Consider the following 10,482-nt stretch of genomic DNA (forward strand, 5'->3'; position numbering starts at 1 on the left):
TAAATAATAGACAGGCATATATGGTATTATGATTATTTTTATGATGACATGCAGGTTGTCTCAATAATATGCCTGTCTTTTATCTATTCATTCTCACGGACGCCTTGATTCCACCCCTTAGTATAAAGAAGTGATCGACGAAACAAATAAACTCAAACTTATGAAAAGTATTTAAGCGTTGGCCTTTTTGGACGATGACTCTCTAGTAACTGGGTCTTCTTGGACCACGACTCTCTGGTAACTGGGTCTTCTTGGACCACGACTCTCTGGTAACTGGGTCTTCTTGGACCACGACTCTCTGGTAACTGGGTCTTCTTGGACCACGACTCTCTGGTAACTGGGTCTTCTTGGACCACGACTCTCTAGTAACTGGGTCTTCTTGGACCACGACTCTCTGGTAACTGGGTCTTCTTGGACCACGACTCTCTGGTAACTGGGTCTTCTTGGACCACGACTCTCTGGTAACTGGGTCTTCTTGGACCACGACTCTCTGGTAACTGGGTCTTATTGGACCACGACTCTCTGGTAACTGGGTCTTATTGGACCACGACACTCTGGTAACTGGGTCTTCTTGGACCACGACTCTCTGGTAACTGGGTCTTCTTAGACCACGACTCTCTGGTAACTGGGTCTTCTTGGACCACGACTCTCTGGTAACTGGGTCTTATTGGACCACGACTCTCTGGTAACTGGGTCTTCTTGGACCACGACTCTCTGGTAACTGGGTCTTCTTGGACCACGACTCTCTGGTAACTGGGTCTTTTTGGACCACGACTCTCTGGTAACTGGGTCTTCTTGGACCACGACTCTCTGGTGACTGAGTCTTCTTGGACCACGACTCTCTGGTAACTGGGTCTTATTGGACCACGACTCTCTGGTAACTGGGCCTTCTTGGACCACGACTCTCTGGTAACTGGGTCTTCTTGGACCACGACTCTCTGGTAACTGGGTCTTCTTGGACCACGACTCTCTGGTAACTGGGTCTTCTTGGACCACGACTCTCTGGTAACTGGGTCTTCTTGGACCACGACTCTGAGGTAACTGGGCATTTATGGCATTTGATCTCATTGATCTGCATTGAACTTAATTTCTGCTACTTATGTACCATACTATTAATACAATGAATTTCTACCCTATCATACGGGAAATTAAAGTTTGGGTTTACTTATGTAATGTTAACTATTCATTTCACTGTATTTTACTGAAATACTTTGGGCACTTCTTAAATTTATTTATTCACATTTAATACAGTCTTTATTTTTGGTTTAGCTATCCCTTTGTCAATGTTGAGTATACGTATCGTATGTTTATAATCCTTTTAAACTCACCGGAGTCATGATTTAATGTCTAAATATAAATGAAATAAACGCCGGAAGAAATAAAGAGCATGGACGTCATGGTGCTGAGCCCTTTTCTATGTTTGCCCGCATTAAAACGAATCTACATCTTACAGGTATGTATCAATATTCACTATTTCAAACTTTGAAACAATATATTTTTCTGCTAGCATATCGACCCCTAACAAATGCATTTATTGAGTGAAACACATAACGAATTTGTGTATACTAACTATGAATTATGCACGAAAATGCCCTTATGTCTATACTCAAATAAAACAATTCCTGGAATGCATGCCCTCAACCCCTACAACGAAGAACGTTTACATATGCTTTGAAATCTTAATAACAGAAGACGAGCATGCGTTGTTCTCGGGGCAATGGAGAGTAAGCATTTTTTCGAGACATTCTAAATTCTTGAATCACAATCATTTCGTCTATCCCGTAGGCGGAATCATGAGTGTAAGCTTTAAGTTTGCATTTACTTATTCGATGATGCTTGAAATGAGAACATGTTAAATAATGTTACGTTATGTTTGTGCACTGCTTTTTGCATTGACAACCTGAACGAAAACTAAAAAGGCAATTAAACTGCCACCAGTCGATTTGATTTGTGAAGCATACGAATAAAAAATAATTGTCTGCTGTTTTCAATATGTAGTGGTAAATATGTATGAGTTCCATGTGTAAGAAGTTAATAAAACAGCGGACAAAATAACCTTTTGGAAATATCGATACAATTCTAGTCATCTTGATGTACAGATGTAGGTGTTTAGGTTGATAATAATTCTGAATATGACAATCTTACAGATAAGCAGTAATTGTGAAATGATTCTGGAACATGAGAATGGTGATTCTTATTTATTGTACATGGCAATGTTTTCCAAGGTATCAGTTTTACCGTACATTATTTCTGATGAGTCTGAAGTTAACAGAAATTACAATTTTCACGTCTCTATCAGGATCCTTTTTCGTCCGTCCGTACACCACCGTTGTTTTCACATGTCACCTACATCGAACACAATCACTGTTAAGACAGATTAAGGAACTTAACAAATAATGAATAATTATATCCTTAAATCATTATAAGTGCTCATCATTTATACGTGTTTTCAACGAAAAGCATTAGTGAATAAGCCAGTATGGTTTTGAAAGTGGTTAAATGTCATGCATTTGTTTTTAAGTACCAACATGGAAATATGTTACAAAAGATAAACGGAAACAAATCTACATGTTATTATTTTTTTTGAAAAAAAATAATAAGCAGCTGCTCTTATTTTTTCCCCTAAAAAGTTCGAAATTAAAATGTCAATCTAAATGATATGATCTGTTTGTCACATTAAAGCTGCACTTTTGCGAAAATCCATGAAAACTAGTTATTGTAGACTGCTGCGAAAAAAATAGATCGCAGATTTTTATATTTAAGTTCAAAAATTGATATTTTATGCATTTTTCTTAAACCGTTAGTAACGGTTTAAGCCATAAAACATTAATATTTGAACGAAAATATGAAAATCTACGATCTGATTTTTTGTCAGCAATCTTATATCATTGGTTTGCAGATATTTACACAAAAGTGTGCTCTTTCCAAGACAAAATATAAAAAAAAAGTTGTAAAACATGGTATATCTGTGAGAGTGCAGCTTTAAAATGGCATATCAGAGCGCCAACTAGAAAAAAAAATAAGGCTATACCGCTTTTTTGACAAGTTTGGTGATGATGGTGAAAATGTGCTAAAGATTTAAAGGGGACTATTATTTATTTATTTATTTTCAACTCTATGTTCGTAGCTTTCGGATGACGGGACTTTTGAGCTTTTTATCAAATTTATCATAGATATTGAGCTCATAAATAAGGTGTGCAAGTTAAAGATGGTTGGTTAACCGTCATGCAATTTTACCCTACGAAACGTTGATCAATTACGTCTGGCCCGTATAGTGAGATCATTGTTTAGTTACGTTTATACATGTATACATTTACCCATATATTTGTAATTCATTCTGTTGTATTAAATCTGCTGCCAGCGATTGCCTTGAAGTATTTCAAACAATGCTGCCAGCTTATGCTTTAAATGAGTTCGAATTATGCTGCCACCAAATTCCCAACATAAGTTCAAATAATTCCACAACCAAATGCACAGCAGAAGTTCAAGTAATGCCACCACCAAATGCACGGCAGATGTTCAAATAATACCACCACCAAATGCACGGCAGAAGTTGAATTAATGCTGCCAGCGAATGCCCGGCAGAAATATATAGAATGCCGCCACCAAATGCCCCACAGAAGTTCAAATAATGCCGCCATCAATGACCCACATAAGATCGAATAATGCCGCAACCAAATGTACGGCAGACTTTTAAATAATGCGTTTTTAATCAAACTTATAACTGGAATAGTTTTGCATGCCCAGTTTCTTTATTTTAGTGTACGTTAATTATTCACTTCAACTGGAGTCATTAGAGAAACCGAGAGTAGTATGACATACTTCCACATATTATTCAATAGAAATGATGTCTAAAAATGCCGTCCTGGTACATATCCATATTTCCTAGTACAACGTAATAATAAACATAAAATAAATGAAAAACAAAGTGAGTAGTATTTGAGTTTCTGCCCTCTAAGTTATCAATTGACAACTTCATTTGAGTGCAATTATTGTAATTATATAATAACTACTGTTATAATGGACTAACTCACAATATTTTGAGTATAGGTGAGCGATTGCATTTCAAGTTCTGATTTTTGTCACTATGTTAGGTTTTATACTATAAAGATTTAAGGTTTTTCCAAGAAAATAATTAAGGCCCAAAAACACTTACTCATCCTTAAACCTCTTTTGACTGATCAGCCTTGAATCGATTTCACTAGTCCATCGTTTGTATAAAAATGAAGGCCCGTTAGGAGACTAATTTGTTATTGCTTTAGGTGATCCTTTGCAAATTTTGTATACTTGACATTTATTTGACTTCGTGCTTGTAAGTTTATATTGCTTACACAAATGTAAATCATTGTCTGCTGCTTCCGTGGGGATGCACCTCCTTCTAGTCGTGGGTTTTCACTGCTCTATGAGGCTGAAGAATGAAACACAATAGTGACATATTAAAACAAAATGTTGATGTAAGTTTAAGTGGCAGTGTGTGCCAAATTCTGGTCAAAGGCTGTTCAATCAAAAGAGGATGACAAATATCATTCATTAACATGCTTAAAAGTAGCTAACCAAGGGTACTAAAACACAGAGTATTAATAGAGTACTTAAATATTGGCGCTCAGAAATAGAACAGGATTTCTTGTTTCATAATTGTGTCACACTTGCGTTACGGAATTTAGAATGTTAGCAGACATGGATCAGTCTTGACTTTGTTTTCTGGGAAAACTACTTGTTTTAAGTGGCCTAAAGAACGTACATTGGCAGAGCTCTCAGAACTCAAACATGGACGTTAATCCCCCAACTTGACCATTTAAGCCACTAGATGTTCGTGGTATTTTTTAACATAATTCACATCTATGAGCTCTTTTATCAAAAAGTGAAATAACCAAGAAGAATTTTGCCTTAAAAAATAATAATATACCTTTTTGCAGCATTTCAATTGAATTGGCAGAGAAAAAAATATGAAAAAATGCACTTAACTTCACTTTGTGAGAAAAATATATATGTTAACTGTCAAAGATTTAAAAAAAAAAAGAATCGCGAAGAGCTGTCTATGAGGCCATGAAATGCAGATTGCAAAGAAATACAGGTGGTAGTATTCACTTTCCTGTGGCTTGAAATATTACTATTTTGATATATTTAGCAAAGGTACAGCATCCCTCTGTATGAGTGATATTGTGTTTATCTGATGAACACGCCTACAAAATTATCCGTACCAGGGCATGGATTTTTGCGGCTTTAAAGTCTCTCAAATGCTAAAAAAAATATTATTGCACAACTGACAAATTTGAAACAATTTACAACTTCAACATTCGATTTCCACAAAAGTGAATTCAAAGAAACCATTTTGATTTAAAAATCACTGAAAGCATGTCCCCCGTTATGTAGCATTTACACCACATTTGTAAAAAACACACATTTCAATACGCTCGAATGATCCGAAAAAAGCAAAAATCTCATACTCATGATTAATTAATGTGGTGAACTAAACTCGCTTGACCGGTCGCTTGAGAAACACCTTATGCGGTACGGAAATTACCGAAACGTTACGGAATCTCTGTTCTGAAAATATAATCATTTTTGCGGTGTTCAGATTGGTTTAGACAGGACATCAAATATTCTGTAATTTTTGTTGATTGCTGTTCAAAAAGGAGATTCTTTCCATTTGTTATCGGCTATTTCATTGGTCAGAATTTGCTTATGAATATCCAGGCTTTACCACAAACCTATAACCAGGTTTAATGGTCCATGGTTGTGCTAGCCAATTTTCCCGGGGTATCATATATATTATGAATATGCTAGATCGCCGGGGATGATTTAGGTTTAGGACAAAACAAAATAGTTTGCTGATATAAAATGTATGTCGGTCCCCGGTGATTTTATTATGTATTCATCAGCCACAGAAGGGCATCTCTCAGTTAAGATCAGCAGTACCATTAAAAAGTTATGAATTTTTAATATGTCAATTAAGAAAAATGATTATCATAATCCATTTGTAACACAGATTTCTTACAGAGCAGTTGACTTTTTTCTCTTCTCATTTTTAGATTAAATAAAAATGGAACATTTTGAGATAGTTCTGTTACTTTCTATGTCTATGTGGCTCTGTGCGTTTTCTGTCGATTTTCTGAAATTTTCAAAATTGAATAAGGACGTTACTGCTGACGTCGTTATAACGTTTCAATGCGGGAACATAGGTACATGCTTAGCAAAGTGTAAGAGGTTTGACGTCAATTATGATGCGGTCAGATACGTGAATGGACTTTGTTCGTTGTATAGAGACGTCGTTGTCTTGGGAACGGATTATACTGGCTCTGGAGAAACTTATTTGCGACAACCGGTATGTCGTTGGTACACATAAACCATTTTTGAAGTTGTAAATCAGAAATATGATTATTATTGAAATAAATGTTCGAGATTCAAGTGTATCCATGGCACATATTTTTACGGACAATTCATATATGTCCGTTAGATTATTTTTTTTTTAATGAAAATGGAAGTTTCAGTAACATTGTTGCCCTCTTAAGGAAATGAAACATTTGAAAGTTTATGATATTGTTTTGAATTTCAACAACGCGACCGTATAATGACCTTCAAACAATGTATGACTATCGTATACGTATGCATGCATACTTTTATATACATAATATCCAAAGTACTGAGAGTCCTAACAACGCGGCAAGTATTTTGGAATGGGGTATCAATGGAAACCAAAAATATTTAAAGGTAATCCCTATTCAATGACATCATATTGTCTCATTTAAGGCACACAACAAAAGATTATATCATAGTCAGCGACCGTAATGCGAATAATCGTCGTTTTCATTGATAATTAAAATAGGCCTAATGACTGGCTTTTTGGACCAGGAAAGTCACAAACGTCTGAAGTCTGAATCGTTGTTCGTATAATAGCATTTTACAACACAATTTAATTTTAGCCGTCATAATAAAGTCGGAGTCCCTTACTCAGACTGAGGACGGATGGTAGTACAGATACAGGCCTGTATCGTCAGTTTACCGTTAATGCCCGATCCGTAGCCCTATGCATAGTATTAGAGCTGAAAATCATTAAAGAATCATTCAGTAACATTAACTGTCAATCGAGATGATTTAATTGTTTTAAATGGTCAACGCTTTCGAAAACAACGCAGTATTAATTTAACGTTAAAAGTTTTATTTCGATCTATAAAAAGCGATTGGTTCAAAATGGTATAAAATCTTCAAAAGTATTCAAATTTACCGCGTAATTAGCTCCCGATGGTGGGGTTGTAGACTGCTACCCAAAATAATCTCCCAGCTGCAATATAATAATAAGTATGATTCAGCAACGAAATGACTGCAATTTTATTTAAGATCAAAACTTGCGGAGGAATGTCGTCTTTGATTTCTTTCTGAATCAGTCGGTCAAAGGTCAAAGCTCAACCTCTCAGCGCGCTCTTCCATTTATTTATGTTGGTCAAAGATCATATATATCGATAATTATAAAACAACATCACAGCACGCGGTGACCAGTGCGCTCATCCATTTATTTCTGAATCCGTCGATCAAAGGTCATAGCTCTATAATTTTCGAACAAGATCATAGCACGCGAAGACCAGCGCGCTCTTCTATTTATGAATGAATCAGTCGGCAATAGGTCATTGCTCGATTATAAAAGAACAACATCTCAGCACGCAGAGGCAAACCAGCGTGCACTTCGATTTATTTCTAAATATGTCTGTATAAAGTCATAGCGCGATTATTAAAGAACAACATATCAGCACGCTGAGACCAGCACACTCTTCCATTTGTTTAAGAATAAGTCGATCGACGGTCACAGCTTGATAATCCTAGAACATCAAAGCACGCGGAGATCAGCGCGCTATTCCATTTAGATCTGAATCAAAGATCACTGCTAGACAACTACAAAGGCCTTACTAAGCAAACTCGTATTTGAACTGGTAATTTCATTTGAATATATTGAAAGGTCTTTTGTTCAGGTTAGTCTCATGATGTTGACAAATGACGTGACCGACGAAAATATAAAAACTATTAGAACTGTTCCATTTGTTTCGTCAATAAACATACGGATCAAGCACATAACAATTTATCTTTCAGGTAAGAACTCAATTTGGATCATCAATGTATTTGTCATTTTCCGCTGAAAGATCTTGGCAGGATGCACAAAACACGTGCGAGCTCATGGGCGGCCATCTTGTAACCATAACAACGCAGGAAGAAAACAACTTTGTCCTTGGCCTACGAGTTGACCCTTTATCAGACACGTGGGTAGGCGCAAATGACCTTTCGGTAGAGGGCAATTTCACCTGGATTACAGGAGAGGAGTGGACGTACAGTAAGTTTACCAATGCGGACGGCTGGAATGGATCTCATGATGACACTGATTGTATGCTTATTAAACGCGATCAGTTTGAAAGTCCCCTCTTCTCAAACAAATTCGATGACGCTTATTGCAGCCGTTTGGTGAAGTTTGTCTGCGAAATGTCTCTATAATGCTTTTACATCGAAATTTATGCCTGTGTTACATAGCATAGACATATATTTTTTCCTGTATAACACTCATAGAATATACAAGGGGAATAACGAATACATGAATACAATAGTTCATAAATAGCATTTTTAAGGACTATTTTATTCCGAAAAATGTCACACACTTTGTTTAAATAACGCCAAATCAATGTTTAATACACTTGTGTCGAATAATCGAGATATTGTGCATGTAATCATCGAAATAGCTTATCTTATTTTTTACCAAAGTCCGCATAAAGCGCAGTTTTTCTCGCTTGTTTACATTATGCAGACGACGAATATGGAATGTACAAAGGTGATGACGATCCTGACTCTTAAGTTGTGTAAATACCAACTATACACCAATGTTTTCTTTTTTAAAAACTATTTGAGCTTTGGTAAACTTATGTTATGTTAAACTATAACTTAAACTATATTTTCTCACACTTCGCAAATTCATATGTGCACATTTAATAAAAAAACAAAATTAATCTGGATTTTTTTTTCAACTCAATACGCATTGGTAGTATATATATACTAATAAAATATATATGTATACATATATATATATGCCTGTCTTTTATTTATTCATTCACACCGAATTCTTGATTCATCCCTTAAGTATAAAGAATGACGAAACAAATATACTCAAAATCATAAAAAGTATTTTTTTTAAAGTTGGCCTTTTTGAACCACGACTCTCTTGGAGCTTTATGGCACTTGGCCTCATTGGCCTGCAATCAACCTTATTTCAAGTACTTATGTACCATACCATTGAAACAATGCATTTCTACCCTGTTATACAAATTCATTTGAACTTTTGTATCTAAGCATATAATGTTAGCAAAATTTTTAGCTGTATTTTACTAAAAAAACTTTGGGCACTTCATAAATTTATTTTTTCACATTTAATGCAATCTTTATTTTTGGTTTAAATATCTCTATACCCATGTTAAGTATATGCTTGTTGATAATCCATTCAAACTCACTGGAGTCATGATTCAATTTTTAAAGCGACACTCTAATTCAAATTCAATACATACACTTGTATACTAAACATCCATTTTCACTGATACACCTTTAACTATTTACTAAATAATGCATTTATGGAAAATAATTATTAATTATAAAAAGTTTGTAACCCTGTATTTTATAACAGAAAACGCAAAAATATTAAATGATTGATGAATGCTAAAAGATTTACTGTGATCTACTATAGTCCCATGAGGTAAAAATACCGTGTTTTATGCACATTTCTTTCAATTTAAACTCGGTATCCTTCATAAGAACCATTGTTTTCGACATTTATTCATCCTTTTTGGAATATTAAAACAATAATATTAATTGTGGTAAATCTTATTTGGGAATAAGAGTGCATCTTTAAATATAAAGGCAATGAATACCGGAACAAATAGGGGTTCAAACTCAAGAAAAGTATTCTGCATTATGGATGTAACCATGGGCCTTTTTGGACCAATCCTTTCTTGTAACAGGAACGTCATGGTACTGGGCCTTTTTAGACCAAGTATTTCTGGGAGCATGGAAGCCACTATAATGGGCGTTTTGTATGTTGACCTGCATCGAAATGAATATACATCTTAACGGAAATGATTAACTATTTCAAACTTGTAAACCATTAATTCACAGCTAGCATATCGATCCCTTATAGAATGCATTCATGTAGTGAAACACATTAAGAATTGGTGTATACTAAGTATGAAATATAACCGAAAATGCCGTAATGCGCATACTCAAATTAAATAATTGCCAGTATGAATGCCCCCCCCCCCCCCCTCAAAACCCTACAATGAAGTTCTTTTACATATTCTATGATATCACCACTCTTAATTTCAGAAAACAAGACTGCATAATTCTCGGTTCATTTCAGATACTTTCTACATCCTTGAATCACAATCTTCTATCCCATTGTCTGGGACGTAGAGCTTGAAATTAACATTTCCATAGTAGATGATGCTTGAAATGAGAGCA

The 10,482-nt window shown here is 35.4% G+C and overlaps 2 protein-coding genes across 2 annotated transcripts; one reads left to right on the forward strand and one right to left on the reverse strand.

Annotated features, from left to right (window-relative positions):
• Positions 1-202: 202 nt before the first annotated feature.
• LOC128204558 (uncharacterized) lies at positions 203-1,049 on the reverse strand. Its single transcript, XM_052905968.1, has 2 exons — positions 627-1,049; positions 203-535 (listed from the first exon to the last, which is right to left on the reverse strand). The coding sequence occupies exons 1-2, from the start codon at positions 1,047-1,049 to the stop codon at positions 203-205; spliced, it is 756 nt and encodes a 251-aa protein (XP_052761928.1).
• A 4,966-nt stretch (positions 1,050-6,015) lies between these two features.
• LOC128205137 (alpha-N-acetylgalactosamine-specific lectin-like) lies at positions 6,016-8,964 on the forward strand. The gene is made up of 2 exons (XM_052906584.1): positions 6,016-6,325; positions 8,083-8,964. The coding sequence occupies exons 1-2, from the start codon at positions 6,044-6,046 to the stop codon at positions 8,476-8,478; spliced, it is 678 nt and encodes a 225-aa protein (XP_052762544.1). The 5' UTR covers positions 6,016-6,043; the 3' UTR covers positions 8,479-8,964.
• The last annotated feature ends 1,518 nt before the right edge of the window (positions 8,965-10,482 follow it).

This window comes from Mya arenaria, chromosome 10, assembly GCF_026914265.1.
Source record: "Mya arenaria isolate MELC-2E11 chromosome 10, ASM2691426v1".
NCBI lineage: Eukaryota > Metazoa > Mollusca > Bivalvia > Myida > Myidae > Mya > Mya arenaria.